We start from the raw sequence: 18,405 nt of genomic DNA on the forward strand, positions 1-18,405 counted from the left end.
TTAAAAAAGGGAGAACTTGGCAGCTATGAAACTGGGGTCAACATCTCTTTGAACCCATGGCCAAAGGAAAAGTCCTTTTGTTGTTGCTGCCTGTGCTGAGGGGTTTTAGATACCCACTTAGCAATTTAACAGATTATATATATATCCCACAGCTACCACACAAAGTCCTAAGGGGGGGCCTTTTCTGCAATAGGTTGCCTTTGAACATGCTATATATCAAACGCACCTTTCTTTGTTGGAATGAAGACTATATCTCTCTATTCAGTCTGGCCAATGTGTGACAATAGTAGACAGGGATGCTGTGCATCTCTCCCCCCCCCCCCTTTAAGAGCGCCGCATCTGATTCTGATTGGCTGTAGCTATGCAGGTCTTTTCCTCTCCTTCTCTCCCTCCCTCCCTCCCTCCCTCCCTCTCTCCCCCCCCATCCTCTGTTGCTGTGCGGAATTTGGCTCCGGAGGAGCAGCATGGACGAGATGCCAGCAACAGATGTTGCCGCTGCCCAGCGACCAGGCTCCCGCCGGTAGACCGTAGCCCCAGAGCAAAGTGCTGGGAAGGGGGACCTTTATTATTATTATTATTATTATTATTATTATTATTATTATTATTATTTTAAAAAAGCAAACTCAGAAGTAAAGGAAGGGAGAGAAACCTGACCCTAAAAGCAAAATAAAAAAGGGGGTGGGGAGAGAAACAAGAGCCAAAGTAAAAGGAAAGAGCATCTCTCCGCGCAGAGCCTCCGTCTGCCCTTCGGCCATGTCCAAGCCCGGAGCCGGCGCCGCCGTCGAGGGAGAGGTCAACATGCCCCCCTCTTCTTCTTCCTCCTCCTCCGGCGAGGGGAGAGATGGCAGCTCCGCGGACTCGGCGCCCGGGAGGAGCCCCGGGAAAGTTGGGCACAAGCAGGAGATCGTCTGGAGGAATGTCATTCTCATGGCCCTGCTGCACGTCGGGGCGGCGTATTCCCTCGTCCTCATCCCCAGAGCGCATCTCTTCACCCTGATGTGGGGTAAGTGTGTCTCCCCCTCTCACTGCCACCTCTCCCCCCCCCCCCCATCACCGGAGATTTCAGTGTTTTTCCCTTTATACAAGCGATGTTGTTGTTTTGCCTGCCTGTTCCCCAGGGGATTAATTCATAATGCAGGCCTCCTTTTTTGCCCTGTCTGGGTTCCCCACCCCCAGTTGTGTGGGTGTTTTCAATTTTTCTCTTTAAAAAATGATCCATTTCTCGCCCCGTTCGGTGGTTTTGAAAGTTCTGCATCCGCTACACCATCCTAGCTTTGGGTTGCTGTTGTTGTTTTTTTGCAAGATCAAACTCTGTTGATGCATCCAATTGCCACCCCCTGCTTTTGTCCTTTGAACGCATTTCCTAATGTCAAATGTGCTCCCGATTTTGCTACTAGGTGGGTAGGAGCACAGAAATGGAAGGCAGCCCATCCATTAAGCACCTTGCTTGTTTAGACAAAAGAGCGGCTTGTAGGTAAGCCCTGTGCAATAGCTGGTCTTGTGAACGCCCACTTAGAGATTTCACGGTCTCTGCTGGGTGAGATACAGGCTGTAGTAGCAGCTGAGTAGCCCTGGGGTAAAGCAATGGTAACTTATATGTATATAGCTTCTCCTACAAGCATGTGAGTGAGCGGGGTTCTGCGTGTGTTTACGAGGGAGGGGACTCAATGTGTTTGTGTGTCCGTGGGACGCAGAGGAAACTCAATAGGAAAACAGCATTAAAATCACCATGCCAGAAACCGGAGGCCCACAGCAAGTCTGTCACTAAAGACATCCTTCTACTGTTCTTGATGCAAGGTTCAAAATGCAAAGGATTCTTCACAGTGCAAGGAATGGTGGGCGGTGTGCTGATCCTATCGATTCAAGGAATTTAAAAGTAATTTGCATTTAGGACCAGCGTGTTTAAGTTGTCCCATATTTTTGACCCACCAACCTGGATCCAGCTTACTTTATAGGGTCACTTCTGTTATCCTCTGCATGAAAAAAAACACACACAAAAAAATCACGAGCAGGGCTGGAGAAAGAGAGAAGCGCTGTCTAACCAAGGTGCTGGGCCAGTGCAACGATTGAGAATTGTTAGGGCTTAGCATCGCACAGGATCAGGCCATAGTGGTCCCAAATAGATGCATTCCCTGCAGCGACAAAAGATTATTCTCCCACTGCCTTGTGACTCATGCTCTGCCTGGTGTGTTCGCATAGTCTTGCTTCTAATGTATCTTGCACAGAGATACGGTTTGCCTGCTTCTGCTAGAGCTTAAAGTGAGGATTTGGTTTCAGCTAACCGCGGAAGCCATGTTCACCAACAGCACTCTCATCCTTATAGAGCTGACTCTCCCCGCCCCCCGCCCCAACACTAGCAAGCTGCAGAAAGAAAACAGTTTCTCTGTGCATAAGCAGTGTGCTTTTACCCCTTGCCACTGGATTCCTGCAAACAGTTCTCATGCATCTAGGATTATTATTATTTCTTATTCAGACGGTGCTTTATAGATGGATATAAGCACAAATCAGTTCCTGCCCCGAGGAGATTACAGTCAATACTTCTGCACTAGGGAAAGCATCAAAAGGGAGAGAGATGGAGGGAATAAAACAGCCACATAACAGGGCTGTGGTCCAAAACATTGGAGAAGGATGAAGGAAAGAAAACTCAGGTGCATGCATCAGGTTTAGTTATAGTTAAGGATGAGACTTAAGAGGGTCCAGGTGAAAACCTAACAGCAATGGTGGGTTTTATGGAGAAAAATGAAAGGGACAGAACTTCCAGGTGAGTAAGGTCCTTTCCCCAGTGGCTTTGCTCCTGGAAAACTAAGCACAGCCCAATGTCATTTCCTTATGCCTGCAAACAGTTCCCCTTGCAATGCCCTCTGGCGCAATGACACTGTGAGCCTCATCTTACTTGCCTTTCCCCCTCTCCTCCCATTCTCAGCTGTGTTGCTTGATAGTGCAACATTCACCTGGGAGCTTTTCTCGAGCACAGCGGCTCCAGAGCTGCGACACCAGAGGCTGCCCAGTTTAATTTCCAAGCCCTCTTTGTTTCTTCTGAATAGACGTCCCTCACCCGCCCCCTTCCGCTATCACGTGCAGAAATGGTGTAGCCTAGAAAAAGTCTCTTATACTCCAGTGTTTCCAAATGCAAAGACTGACGTTCCATCTTCACGCTGAATGCCTGAGAGGCTATGTTCACCTCAAGTCAGGAACAGTGCTTTTTTAAAAGGAAAGAGTGATAGTCAGTATGACAGCTATACTCTCTCTGCAAATCAATGTCATGTCATTTGAGAGACCTTTTGCTTCTATTCTATTCTATTGGTAGTTGATTAATTTAATTGGTGAACAGAAAGTTGCACATTCCCCCTCTCCAGTAGTGAAGTGCCCTGCAAACTCGCTGTATTTTTTTTAAGGTGGTGGTGGTGAGAGAGAAACAGCTGTTTGGCTTGCTGCAAAACTACTTCCACCAAATCTATTGTGTGGGCTAGATATAAAGGTAAAGGGACCCCTGACCGTTAGGTCCAGTCGTGACTGACTCTGGGGTTGCACGCTCATCTCGCATTATTGGCCGAGGGAGCCAGCGTATAGCTTCCAGGTCATGTGGCCAGCATTACAAAGCCGCTTCTGGTGAACCAGAGCAGCACACGGAAACGCCGTTTACCTTCCCGCTGTAGCGGTTCCTATTTATCTACTTGCATTTTGACGTGCTTTCAAACTGCTAGGTTGGCAGGAGCTGGGACCGAGCAACGGGAGCTCACCCCGTCACAGGGATTCGAACCGCTGACCTTCTGATCAGCAAGCCCTAGGCTCTGTGGTTTAACCCACAGCGCCGTTATTGCCTCCGAATCAGTCCTAGAGGAATGCCTCTGAATCAGTCCTAGAGGAACTGCTCACAACAAAAAGCCTCAGTACCCTCCATTTTACAGATAGAAGAAGCTGAGTCTGTTTGGTGAATCACTCGCTCAAGGAACATCCATCAATATTCTAGCTAAATAGGAATTTGAACTCCAGATCTGGCATAAGGTGTCACTGGCATGGTGACAACACCCAGCTCTGTCTCTCTTTTTCATCTGAGTTAGATGAGGGAAGTGGGAGTATTGAATCAGCGTCTGGGATCAGAAATAGATTGGATGAGAGGCGATAAGCAGCAGCTCAGTCCTGACAAGACAGATGCATTATTTGGTGCTTGTTTTTGTCTAACCAGGAGAGTGATGCTCAGCTTGTTCAGGGACCCTAAAGGACCAAGCTGGTAGCCAGGGAGCGCAGGTAGTTCAGTTTTGTCAAGCAAAAGGCAGGACCCAGCACAATACTGCTTGAGGCAAATGAAAACATGCCCACCACAATCCCAAGTATGGAAGCCAACTAGATTGGCAGCTGAATTTGACTTCAGCTCTGGCAGTAACATTCAAGGGCTAGATGGACTGGATGGAAGCAGAGGAGGGGGGGCACCAGCTGGAGAAGAAGGCTCAGAGCCAGGGATTGGTGTTGTGATGACAATGCATGGTCAGAGGGAGAAGAGGGGGCAGACCGGGAGGAGGAGGTATCAGAAGCCAGAGAGGCAACAGGCTTTAGTGAGCAGAAAGAGGCTAGGACAGAGAGTAGTCCAGAACCAGAGGCAGGAGAGGAGGGGGGCCAGGATACAGAGACGAGGCAGGCTGCTGAAGAATCCAAGGAGGCTCCCCCTCCTGCTGCGACCAGATCCCCTCTCTCCTGGTCTCCCAGAACACAGAGAGGAATGAAGAGGGCGGAGCAACGAGAGAATAGGCGAAGGAGCCTGAGATTGCTTGGGAAGGACCTGGGAGAGGAGGAGCTTTAGAGAGCAGTGGGAAGGCAGGGACCTTCAGTCCTTGCAATTGCCTCACTGGGGCAAGATCTATGGGGAAAGGCCTGCACTGTTTTGGTTTCTTTGAATAAAGCGTTAACTTCGCTGGCCCCAGGTGATTTATTGCTGACTTATGCCTGACTCCTGACACTTACTGAGTGCAGGACAAGTGATGTGGCACACAGAGCTGTCCTCTAACTGAGGGGACAGCGGGAGCGAAGGGAGTGGCTACCACTGCTTCCCCCCCCCCAAGAATCTGCCACCTGAGGCAGTTGTCTCACTCTGCCTAATACTAGGGCCAGCCTTAGGAAGAGGGTCTCTGTGATGTACAGCACTTTTCAGCAGTTAAGGCTGCTACACCCGTCTCTACAGCTCTGTGCAGACCTCCCCATTCGTGGCACAAAGTAGTGTTTCTCAATAGGGAAAACTTTCTTGCTCGTCCTCAACGTGCTGCTTTCGATCCAGAGCAATTCTAGAACTTCCCATCCACAAGGTGGGTGTGGCTACTCGAGACGTATTTGAAAAACCCTCCCCTAAATTAAGCTATTCGCGCATTTCCCTCCCTGCACATGCCCCAGCTGAATGAAGTGGGAGGTAGTCATTGCCACTTTGTTATTCTCCCACCCACAATGTCCTTGGGCAGCTGTGGATACGTCCCCGTTCCTAGTACTGCCTCCATATCTTTTCAAATGGGGACACTGTGGGGTGTAACACGGAATCAATCTGCATTGAGCTTTTGTTTTCAGAATGTGAAATTGAGAAAATTGAGAAAAGCACTTTGCAGGGGCATAAAATAGGCCGTAGACCCCACGTAGAGCATAAATTCGTGTGCATGCAGCATTCGTAGACAGAGACAGCCTGTCCAAAGTTTCCCATATTCTGGTAGCCTCCAGATTTGAGTGTTGCAATGCATTTTTGTAGAGCAGCCGCCTTTGAGAACATCTCAGAAACTTGGGTTGGTCTGAACCATGGCTGCTCCTGGGTTGCTGACTAGACGTACATTATGCCAACATTTCTGTTCCATTTTCTAATATTCCTTTCATACTGCGGCACCTTCTGCATTATGGAACTGTGGCTTTTTGACTGATACAGCGGCGGCACATTGCGCTAAATTTCATTCACACCAGCGGGCATCTTGTGGCACAAAAATGAACGTCGCTACTCCCTCACCCTTTCTGCCCCAGTGGGCTTCTGCTCCCCCATGAAAACTGCAGAAATGCTGGTATGGACCTCCCTGTAGGCTATAGAAGCTGTGATATATTGCTGAGCTATTTTCTCAGCCAGAAAATATAGCCAGAGACACTTTGGCAAATTTAAAAGATCCACCCGGACAGACATTTTACCCCCGAAAATGGAGAGGACGTGTCCAGGGAAAAGAGGACCCCCACACACATAGTTTCCAGCAGCATCACATTCAGAAGCATTACAAAGTGCAGAGAAAAAGGAAAATCAGTTCCCCTAAAGCCTCTTCTTTTGTTCTGCTAACGGAGAACATTAAGAGTTGCCTTGCTGAATCAGACCATTTTATTTCCAAGATTAATCAGCCAGATGCAAAGTTGACAGCAAGATTTGGACATGGCAGCCTGGCTAGACCAGGAAGACTGAACCAAGTGGGAGCATTGTTAGGGAGATTGGACTCTGGCAAATGACCAACCTTGCCACCATTTGGAGCTGACCTTAGGAAGAGGCTTTCAAATAAGCTATGAAGGTGACTTTCTAAGTTCAACTAACTTCTTCTTTGGAGGCAGCCGGGTGAGAAGCCATGGAGAGACTTGTCCTCCATGAATTTGTCTAAGCTTAGAGGCCATCACCATGGCTTGCCTAAACACAAAAAAATGTTTTAACAGGTGCCACAATAAAGAATAGTGAATGCTCCAGATTGATGCCAGTTGGCTAGGCAGGGAGTTCCAAAGGCTGGTTTCTTACAAATGCAGAATGAGTGGCATTCTGCGCCTATTCCACAAATCTAACCTGTAGTAATTCCAGGGATGAGTATATTTTTCTTCATTTATTTATTTATTTTTTAATTTGGAGGATGGAAGTCTAGGAGGCCAATTAAATCAACTTTAGATATTCCATAAATTAATTCTTAATTATGGGGGGAAAATGTTTTCGTTTTTTTCCTGGTCATTTTGAAACCTGAACCTACAGCTTCATCATTAGGCAAAAGGGAATTCAAAGATTACGATAAGAGGAAGAAACATTTATTTCTGCAATTTTTTTAAAAGCGGAGGCTTGGTATTATTTCCTTAGGCTAAAGGGAAAGTCACAATTAATTTACGTTACCCTTAAAAAAAAGAAGATAAACCATAGAACAAACAAATGAAAGTTACATCGGATTTATGAAGTCAAAGTAGGATCACAATGCATTGTAAAGCAAGTGGCAAAGCATTAATATGCAATAATTTGCATATTAATCTGCATATTTATCACGCAGAGCTGCATTCAAGTGTACTGTATTTGCATTTGTCAAAAGTAGACCGCAGGTAGCAAAATAAACATCTGGAACGGAGCATAGCTGTCAAGTTCTCCCTTTTTTTAAAGGGAAATTCCCTTATGCTGAATAGGTTTCCTCGCGAGAAAAGGGGAAACTTGACAGCAAGTGGTCGGACCTCCTCTGTGGGAGGCATTTTAAGTTGAGTGGCCTCCTCCGAGGATGCTGTACTTACAAGATTCTTGCTGTGAGGAGGGGATTGAGCTACCCATCACTTTCATCACCTGTTTATCAGTGGTGAGAGAGCCTCTTATCTTTCTGTACCAAAGTTTTATAGTAACTGCCGTTCACTTTTCCTGTGTAGGAACCATCCCCATGAATGGTTACTTCACTCATTCGTTTCTTATATTAGATAATAAAAACGTTTATTTGTTCCTCTGGAAAAGTGCCTCATATTGTTACACCAGGGTAGAGGCAGCTCAATTATCCTACCCTAGTCTTCACTGCATTATTCTTAAGCAACAACAAAATAATTGGACATGGGGGTTGTTTTCTCAAGGCTGGAGTCAGGAAACCTACGACCCTTCAGACATTGCTGAATTCAAACTCCTGTGCAGGCTGGGGGTGAGGGGAACTGGAGTCTAACAGCACCTGAAATGCCACAGGCTCCTTATCCCCCCCCCCCCGGTCAAGTCATGACGTCTTCTCCTTTCCCCCTGAAATAGAAACTTGTTTTCCTCCCAGGAGGAAAAATATTTGCTAATCTCCTCCACCCACTTGCGCTCTTGTTGCTGTGTCCACGCCCACACTTTTCTTTTATTTTGGGAAGATTCTTTCCTGGGAGGTTCTGACGGCTGTTTTATCTATAAAAGAATTGATTGTTAGCTAAAAAATGATTGGCAGCGCATGAATGCAGATCTTTACATTATCTCACACACCCCTTCACTAGCCTGCCTTCGGCCAACCAACAGGTGTTGTCAGAGTTCAAGGAAGCATTCCAGCCAGGTGAAAATACTGAATAATGGTATGAAGGGTGTGGCTTGGGAAGAGTGGGTGTGGCTGAGGAAGGGGTGTGGCCTGGGGAGGGTTCCAAGGTCCATATAGAAAGGCGTGGAGGGCTGCCGCATTTGTCTTCTGGGCCTGAAATTCCCCACCTCTGCTCTATAGTTTTTCAGTTCCCTCAGAAATTTTATGTTGTGTGCTCTCCCTCCTGCAGACACTGGCTCTAGTATGTCCTCTGGGATGACGTCCAGTCTGGAAAGGTGCCCTATTTTCACCCATCTCTGATCACCCAGCCTGCCAGTTTAGGTCATAAATTGGTACAAAATTTGCAGGTCAGACGGACAAGCTATTCCTCCTCCTATCCCCACTTCAATCTTGGCAGGACTTTCTTCCACTCAAGGATATATATGGCTTCTTGGAAAAGTTCCCCAGACAATTAAAGAAAAGGTCGCCACAGAAAATCCATAGGGGGTACCGGAAGAAGTAGAGGACAAACAAAACAAAAAAATAAAAAAGGAATGGAGGATATTTGATGAGTACATAAAGAATAATAGTATATATAAATCCTAATGGCAGACTAAGATTGAAGCTAAATTGAATTTAAGGGAAGATTATAATAAATGGAAGATAAAAGTTGTGCGATACGATGCAATAAGACAAATATATAGATTACAGAGAGAATAATTGGCAGTCAGTTAAAAGAAGATATAAAGGAATGATTTTATTTTTTATAATTTTTGTTTTTGTTTTTGTTTTTCTTGTTGGTTTTTATTCTTGTTTTTGTTTTTTGTTATTGTTTTGTGGTTGTATTTTTGGTTATGTATTGTTCTTTTTGTCTGTAAAAATGTGCACGTATGTTGAGTGTTTATGTTTTTAAAGAGAGAAATTAATAAAGTTTATTTAAAAAAGAAAATCCATAGGGGGAAGCATCCCAAGCGTGTATATGTCCTGACCTCAAATATACGTTAATGTGGTCTGAAGTGGAAGTGACTGATTACGAAAGAGTTCTTGGGATTGTGGTGGATAACCGTGGAAATGGCCACCCACTGTGTGCAACAGCTGTGAAAAGGGGCATCTTATGTTTGGAATCCTCTAACCTAAACCATCCATATTGCAATGCGTCAACGCCTAAAAACTGGACCCACCAGACCCAGATTCCATCCATTCCCCTGACACACCCACACAAAGGCCGAACTAGTATGTGACACACCTGGAGCTGTGCAGTTATCTCCCCTCCTCTTAGTGTCAGTGGGAGGGGGACTGAAAATAAGGTTGAATGGAAAGAATTAGAAAACTGAGGTGTTGGAGGGGGGTGTTTCTGCCCTGCCTGGTGCAAGCCAGTAGGCTTAGGAAGTGGGAGCATCTCTGTCACAGAATTTCACCACCACCTTACGATTTCTCTGTTAATGTTCAAAACAAGGACTGAGGTGCAATTATTTCAGACTCGCCAAGTGTCCCTATTTTTCAGGGACAGCCCCGGATTTACAGAAGCATTGATTCTATCCTGGTTTTATGTCCCACTTTTCCTTACGGTGTCCCTATTTTCATCAGAGAAATGTTGGAGGGTGTGGAGTTATGTGACGCAAACACACACCCCGAGCCAAGGAAAGCAATGGATTCAAACTACAAGAAAGAAGACTCCACCTAAACATTAGGAAGAACTTCCTGACAGTAAGAGCTGTTCGGCAGTGGAATTTGCTACCAAGGAGTGTGGTGGAGTCTCCTTCTTTGGAGGTCTTTAAGCAGAGGCTTGACAGGCATATGTCAAGAATGCTTTGATGGTGTTTCCTGCTTGGCAGGGGGTTGGACTGGATGACCCTTGTGGTCTCTTCCAACTCTATGATTCTTTGATTCTAAGTACATAACTATACAACCTTTAGAAGACATCTGAAGGCAGACGTGTATAGAAAAGTTGTTTAATGTTTAATTATGTATTTATATATGTTGGAAGCTGCTCAGAGCGGCTGGGACAACTCAGTCAGATGTGTGGGATATAAAATTATTGTTATTATTGTTATTTTTAAGGACATCCCTATTTTCATCAAAGAGATATTGGAGGGTATGTTATTTCTTAACATTTTCTGTTAATGTCAATGGAATGAGAAAATTTCATCCTTGCTCTACCATTTACCATTGGAGGCTGGTATTCATAACAGCCCAATGTCAATGGTGAAAAAACTCCTGTGACTTAATCATTTCTAATATTGACATAAATGACCCACTTCCGCCCTTGGGGACAATACTGCAGCAGTTAACGCCTACCCAGGACTTACTACAGCCAATGCCATATGGTGAACTGGATCTTAGATGTACTTGGGAGAAGGTACAAAATAAGGGCCAATCCATCGCTTCTGGTCTGAGATCCTCATTGGACAAAAGCAACCCACGTCTTTTTTAACCTTGATGCTGGAACACCACCGAACTCTGCTGATTCTCCTACCGTGAAGAATGCTGAGTGAAAGCAGCTGTAATCTTGTCTAGCTTAAGGTCTTTCTTGGTCACATCCTGAAGTCAGCAATGGTGCACAAACGCCACCTCAATGTCTTCTCTTGGTGCTAACAAAGCCTTCTTGCCAGAAACAAGGCAGTAAAGCACAGTTAGTTAGGGATCTGCTTTTTAAAGTGTCATAGCTGCCAAGTTTTCCCTTTTCTCGCGAGGAAGCCTATTCAGCATAAGGGAAAATCCCTTTAAAAAAGGGATAACTTGGCAGCTATGTAAAGTGTGTTGGTTTCCATTTCAGTGGCAAACCCCCAACATGCCTTAAGTTTAATAAGAACTACAGTACTTGATGTGTGTAGGATGTAAAACTAGGTGCAGTCAAGTCACAACAGTTCCTAGAGTGACCACATGGAGGAACACCTGACCAGGTCAGTTTCCTGTTATTTCTGGGATGGACTTCCCCAACATGCAAATGAGATGGGTAAGCTGCCAGGTAAATTCACTGGCCAGTGGCCATTTCACCCTCTTTTTGGATTTCGACTTCAGAGAAGCAACATCTCTAGTGAGCAATGTTCCCTCAAGGCTTCCAGCATAGCTGCCAAGTTTTCCCTTTTCTCGCGAGGAAGCCTATTCAGCATAAGGGGAAATCCCTTTAAAAAAGGGATAACTTGGCAGCTATGGCTTCCAGCCTAGAGAGAACAAAAGGGATCCATGGCCCATGAGGCATGGACTCTACCTGTAAATACATTTATCTAAGCTAGCCTGCCTTTCTGAGATTAGGCTGTTAACTCAGGATGTCTTGTAAGTAAACTCTTTTTATTTTTAAAGAGCATTGCGTCGTGTATTTTCTTTTAAGAGGGATAAAGGGGAAATACCAGGAAATATACATATTATTCTAGAGGCTTCAACAAGCCTGAGCAACCGTTTCTGCTGTGCATTAAAGGGGAATGTAACTCTGCTAAGTTTTGAACTTGTTAACACAAGCTGGGATAGGATATATTAAACAATATCTCCTCGTCCACATTCCTGAACATCCCCACAATGTGTATGTGGGTGTTCTTGTTTCTGTGCACAAAGGCCGCCATTTTTACCAAAGATCTGCCCTCTTTAGAGAAGTTTTTAATGTTTGATGTTTTATCGTGTTTTTAATATTCTGTTGGGAGCTGCCCAGAGTGCCTGGGGAAACCCAGCCAGATGGACGGGATATCAATAATAGATTATTATTATTATTATTATTATTATTATTATTATTATTATTATGTAAAGGTAAAGGGACCCCTGACCATTAGGTCCAGTCATGACCGACTCTGGGGTTGCGCGCTCATCTCGCATTATTGGCCGAGGGAGCCGGCGTATAGCTTCCAGGTCATGTGGCCAGCATGACAAAGCCGCTTCTGGCAAACCAGAGCAGCACATGGAAACGCCGTTTACCTTCCCGCTGTAGCGGTTCCTATTTATCTACTTGCATTTTGACATGCTTTCAAACTGCTAGGTTGGCAGGAGCTGGGACCAAGCAACGGGAGCTCACCCCGTCACAGGGATTCGAACCGCTGACCTTCTGAGCAGCAAGCCCTAGGCTCAGTGGTTTAACTACAGCGCCACCTGGGTCCCTATTATTATTATTAGTCCCCACAAATTCAGCTTACCCAGAGCCTCTCTCCCAAACCCTTCCGCTCACAGCAATGCAGTCACAAAAACGGCACAGAAGCTTGGGAACTAGGTTAGGTTGCCATCAGCATGGCTGGTGTCACTCAAGGATGACACCATCTAGAGTGGTCCTCTAGATGATGTTGGACTTCAAGTCCCATCAGCACCGGTCATGTTGGTCAATAACCAGGGTGATAGGAGTTGTACTACAACATCTGGAGGCCACAGGTTCTCCATCCTTACTATAAAGGCTTCTGGTTCAGACTGGGACTGTACTGGGGCAAGAATATTCTTCGCTCACTGTCTCCGGCTCCAGGCATGTTTTCTGGTTCTCTGACTTCCCCTAACTTGGGCTCCTGTCTTGACCTGCATTCTTGGCTCCATTCAGTGTTTGCCCACATGGTTCAGTTCTGGCATTGTTGGTGCACAGCTACAACTGCAGTGGGGCTAGTATGCGTGTGTTGGGTTGTGTTTACTGTCAAAATATATACAGTGGTACCTCGGTTTAAGTACACAATTGGTTCCGGAAGTCTGTACTTAATTTGAAGCGTACTTAACCTGAAGCAAACTTTCCCATTGAAAGTAATGGAAAGTGGATTGATCCGTTCCAGACGGTCCGCAAAGTACTTAAACTGAAGCGTACTTAACCTGAAGCAAACTTTCCCATTGAAAATAATGGAAAGTGGATTAATCCATTCCAGATGGGTCCGCAGAGTACTCAACCTGAAGCGTACTTAACCCGAAGTATGAGTGTAATTGGTTCCGGAAGTCTGTACTTAACCTGAAACGTACTTAACCTGAAGCAAACTTTCCCATTGAAAATAATGGAAAGTGGATTAATCCATTCCAGACGGTCCGCAGAGTACTTGAACGGAAGCGTACTTAACCTGAAGCGAACTTTCCCATTGAAAGTAATGGAAAGTGGATTAATCCGTTCCAGATGTGTCCGTGAAGTACTTAAACTGAAAGTACTCAAACCGAAGCATACTTAAACTGAGGTATGACTATATATCCCAGCTCAGGGCTGGCCCACGACATATTTGGCACCTGAGGCGAACCACAAAATGGCGCCTTCCATCAGGGAAGAAGGGGTGGGTGAAGATTTACAAGGGGAACAAAGTGTGTGTGTGTGTGTGTGTGGGGAGAAATAGTGATCTACATGGCGAACAGAGGTGGGAGGAGAGGTGGAATGGGATTGGGGGATGCCAAGGAGGAAGCAGATCCTGGCAGCTGTCACAGCCACTATGGCGGTGTCACGGTCCGGTCGGCGGGCGGTTGAAGCCCTGGCTGAGGACGTCAGGACCAGAGGCAAGATGGTGGTGTAGAAGCAGGAACAGGTGCAGGGTTGAGGGTCCAGCAGCAGGCCGTCGCAGGGTCAAGGAGCAAGGCAGAGGCGAAGGTCTGGGAGTCAAGGAGCAAGGCGTCGGCAAAGGCGAGGGTCCAAGGATCAAGGCGTCGGCAAGGCAAGGGTCCAAGGAGCAAGAGGCCAGATGCAACCAGACAGGGACAGCGTTGCTGTTGCGAAGAGCTGGAGGGAAATGCTGAGCTTTTATCCCTCCCAGCTCCTGCCCCCAGGTGCAGTGAGGTATCAAGTGGCCTCACCTGAGTGGCCACTCCTTGCTTCTCCAGCACAAGCTGAGGCAGGCCCCAGTCCTGCAAAGCACTACAGGCCCCAGAGCCTGACTCCTGCCCATACTCCTGCAGGCGGCAGCAGGAGGCGATGCATTCCTTGGAAGCTACCCCTGCTGCCCCTGTGGATTCGGCCACCCGAGGCAGTCACCTCACCTTGCTTGCCTCATGGGTGGGCCAGCCCTTTCCCATCTCCATCTTGGAGATCATCTGCAGGAGCATCGCTGGGTGATTGCCAGGTTGGTGTGAGGCTCCTTTAGACAACAACAAGAAACCGATCCTTCAATATCATCGGCCCAGTCTTCTGGAATACTCTGCCAACAGAGAGTCTGTGCCAACTTTTAAATGCCTGTTTCTTTTCCGTCAGGCTGATGCAGGCAATTAAGAATACATACTTTCATAACAGTTTCCGATTTTAACATTTTTACATGGCTTCCGCTGTATAATTTTAGGCATAATTGGTTGCCAGTTGCTCTGATTTTTTAAAAAAGGAATAGTAATATATGAATATTTTTTACACACAAATAAAGAAAAAAATATATTTGAAAGCCCCTAAACATATTATTAGGCTTGTCATACGTCAGGAAAATTCCTGACATGTCCTGGTTTTCGGGTGTAAAAATGGCCTAAGGGGGAGAATTATTTGACTGAATCGGCAAAATGTCAGGGGGGCCTGGTAGGACTTTTTCCACTTGGACTAGCCAAACTGGTTTTTTCGCCTACCGCATAGCAATTCGTCACAACTGGGTTTGGCGGTTAGGCATTGGAAATTTGCATAAATAAAGAAGGGGGGCAGATTACATCATCCTCTGCCCAAAATTGGAGATTTAATCCCGTTAAAGGGGTTCCGGGGGCGGTAGCTTTGTCCTGAGCCTGCGGAGGTCAGGGCCTTATGGCACCCCCCAACGGTGGCCACAGGAGGTGTCCCAGTAGATGTACATCATTGGGCTCCTTTCTGGTGGTTAATTTCTCCCAGACTGTAACACACAGGTTACAGTCGGATATAGCCGGTTAGGTTCCAATGCCTAAGCCAATACCGCTCAACATCCGAAACCAATAAAGTTGTGGCCTTTTCACCCACTTAAAATCAATTCACTGTGTCTTGCGTCTTATTTCCTGAGGAGGGAGGGACATTGCCACACAAAAATCCATATGTATGGAAGATTTCCCCCAAAAAAGCTGAACGATTTGGGTTTGTTCCCCACCCCCCAAAAAAACAGCTTAATAGCTTTGTGGGTGTCAGAAATTTTACTTTATGAAATGTGGCAACCCTAAAACATATACTGTATTTCCCAAAAGCCAACAAAAAATGTAACTCTCCCCGAAACTGATAGTCAGCAGGCAGGTCTCAAGCGCTTTGTGGTATCAACTTCGTGTGTGTGTGTGTCTTTTATGCAGGAAGACAATGGCCCCTGTGTTCTTTGATCCCCTCACAGATGATGACTCTCTTTCACTCTCTGTAATTTATCTTCTCTCCCTGATTTTGGTAGCTGTTTGAGCCTCCATATGAAAGGCTGTAGCTTCCACTTTTCCTTTAATGAGATTTGATTCGCCACATTTTTAGTCTGAGCGGCTGGGGGGGGAGCGGTGAGAGGCGGCGAGAGAAAGGTCCATTTTGGTTGGGAAGCTTGCTTTGATGGAAGTCAAACACAGAACATTTTTTTTAAATAATAATAAAAAAAAACCCCAAAACAGGGGAGCTGGAGATAAATAAAGCATTAAAAGAGCCAGCTTTAGACCAGATGTAATTACTGTATGTTTCATGCGTTGCACCTGTGTGTGTGTGTGTGTGTGTGTGTGTGTGTGTGTGTATACCTCTGCCCAGAAAATTGGTTCTGCAAGCCAAGGGTGTAATTACACATTATCCATCGTTCTTTCCATTATTCTTTTTTATGGGGTCTCTCTCTCCCGACCCCCGCCACTCACACCTTACACAATACAGTCATGGAAGATCCAATTTGAAAGGGAAGGTGAGTTTTGCAAAAGAACCGCTTTTAAAGCTTTTCCGACATGTACTGTTTTCCTGCTGAACATTCCTCCCTCCTCTACAGCAACTTTTAGTCTTGCTGAGGAATTTTTATTTATTTAGGTTTGGGCCTGCTTCCCGCACCTTTTAGTCTCTCCCACAACAGCCCTGCGGGGTAGGCTATAACGGCCCTTAAGGAAGGATCCGTGTTAGAAGAACTCAGATATATTATCTGGACACATTAAGCCTAGGTTATGGCCGCCATGACAGAATGTATATTTGTCCCAGGAATTTGAACGGTAAGCTGAGCATGACTAATATTGGATATAAGCCCTTTTCTCTTCCAGGCTCCACTAGGAAAAGGAAAGCCACAGGCTGAGATCAGGAGGTGGTGGAAACGTTGCAGGAGCTTCAGCTAAAGTTTGCAGGGTTAGGAGGTGGAGGACAGGAGATCACTTTGAAATGTAAGCTGTGGGGCATAAAGCCTCGGCTTCCTCTGCAAACTGGAGATCTAATTAGCCACGACCTGCCTTTCTCTCTCTCTCTCTCTCTCTCTCTCTCTCTCTCTCTCTCTCTCTCTCTCTCTCTCTCTCTCTCTCTCTCTCTCTCTCTCCCTCCTGTGCCCCTGTAATTAATTTTGGCAGGCTCCCCATCAGTAACAGTCGCAAACCTCTTGGCAAAGAGCATTCATGCCGCCAGATTATTCTCCTGCCAAGTGAGAGGGGACAAGCACTGTGTCTCCTCGCTGCAGCAAGCTCAGAAAGTAGTAGGCTAACAGCTAGAGAGTGCTGACCATGCTTGCTCAGGAGTAAATACCATTTGTTTCGATGGTGCCAAGAACCATATCTTCCCTTCAATAATTAAAAAGGGGTACCTTTCCCTAGACCGCAGCTATCATTTCACTCCCCTTTTGCTTCTTGTTACGGCCAGCAAGGAGTATGGTATTTTTTGGGGGGGGATTTTTATTTTCTTAAAAAATAAATACAAATTCTATCATTCTCTCACCCACTGGGGACTGCAGGGATCCAAGTAGAAAGTGAAGCCACAGGCAGAACCGACTCATTCTGGTTTCGTCTCCATCCTCCTCTTCCCTCCTGAACAAGGGGCAACGCTGAAACTTAGGAGGAGGGGGCTTGCTGATGGCTGACTGAGAGTGGTGGGGTTGTGCCCCCATTTCCCCTAATGCACCAACTTTTCTTTCATCGTGGAACCCATCCCCAGGTAGTATAGCTGTGGTTCCCAGGTAGACATCCATCTACTTGTAGACAAGACCTGAGCCAGAGCTACCACCAGGAGCAAACCAGTAGTAAATCACATGAAGGAAGTCGAGTTCATAGAATCATAGAGTTGAAAGAGACCACAAGGGCCATCCAGTCCAACCCCCTGCCAAGCAGGAAACACCATCAAAGCATTCTTGACATATGCCTGTCAAGCCTCTGCTTAAAGACCTCCAAAGAAGGAGACTCCACCACACTCCTTGGCAGCAAATTCCACTGTTGAACAGGAAAGTCTTCCTAATGTTTAGGTGGAATCTTCTTTCTTGTAGTTTGAATCCATTGCTCCGTGTCCGCTTCTCTGAAGCAGCAGAAAACAACCTTTCTCCCTCCTCTATATGACATCCTTTTATATATTTGAACATGGCTATCATATCACCCCTTAACCTTCTCTTCTCCAGGCTAAACATACCCAACTCCCTAAGCTGTTCCTCATAAGGCATTGTTTTCAGGCCTTTGACCATTTTGGTTGCCCTCCTCTGGACACGTTCCAGCTTGGCAGTATCCTTCTTGAACTGTGGTGCCCAGAACTGGACACAGTACTCCAGGTGAGGTCTGACCAGAGCAGAATACAGTGGTACTATTACTTCTCTTGATCTAGATGCTATACTCCTATTGATGCAGCCCAGAATTGCATTGGCTTTTTTAGCTGCTGCATCACACTGTTGACTCATGTCAAGTTTGTGGTCTACCAATCCTTTTCACATGTACTGCTCTCAAGCCAGGTGTCTCCCATCCTGTATTTGTGCCTTTCATATTTTTTTCCCCCAAGTGTCGTACTTTACATTTCTCCTTGTTAAAATTCATCTTGTTTGCTTTGGCCCAGTTGTCTAATCTGTTAAGGTCATTTTGAAGTGTGATCCTGTCCTCTGGGGTATTAGCCACCCCTTCGAATAAAGAGTTAACTCTTTATTCGAAAGAAACATGATGAACATATCAGCTCAACTCGGGTAGTTCTTGCCCCCCCCCCCAATGAAGCAGTTGCTGAAACCGAAGGGAACATTTGCTGATGCTGAAGGTGAAGAATATAAATTATGGTAAAATAAAACCAACACAGAGTGCTTTGGAAACTGTTCATAGCATTTCCGGACAATTTGTTTTTAGAATTTGTGTTCTAGTTGCGACGGTTTCAGTCCATAAAACAAAACAAAACAAAGAAAGAGAGCATAAGAGCTCAAGAAGAGCAGGATCAGGCCAATGGCCCGTTGTG

The 18,405-nt window shown here is 45.9% G+C and overlaps 1 protein-coding gene across 1 annotated transcript in view; it reads left to right on the forward strand.

Moving 5' to 3' along the window:
• Window positions 1-624: 624 nt before the first annotated feature.
• The window catches only part of SCD5 (stearoyl-CoA desaturase 5), a 41,242-nt gene continuing 23,461 nt past the window's right edge, over window positions 625-18,405 (forward strand). The window contains exon 1 of the mRNA XM_088657091.1: window positions 625-1,003. Coding sequence (XP_088513217.1) covers window positions 754-1,003 — 250 coding nt within the window. The 5' untranslated portion in view covers window positions 625-753. The remainder of the gene's footprint in view (window positions 1,004-18,405) is intronic.

The sequence above is a fragment of the Zootoca vivipara genome, chromosome Z1 (genome assembly GCF_965207765.1).
Source record: "Zootoca vivipara chromosome Z1, rZooViv2.hap1.1, whole genome shotgun sequence".
Classification (NCBI taxonomy): Eukaryota; Metazoa; Chordata; class Lepidosauria; order Squamata; family Lacertidae; genus Zootoca; species Zootoca vivipara.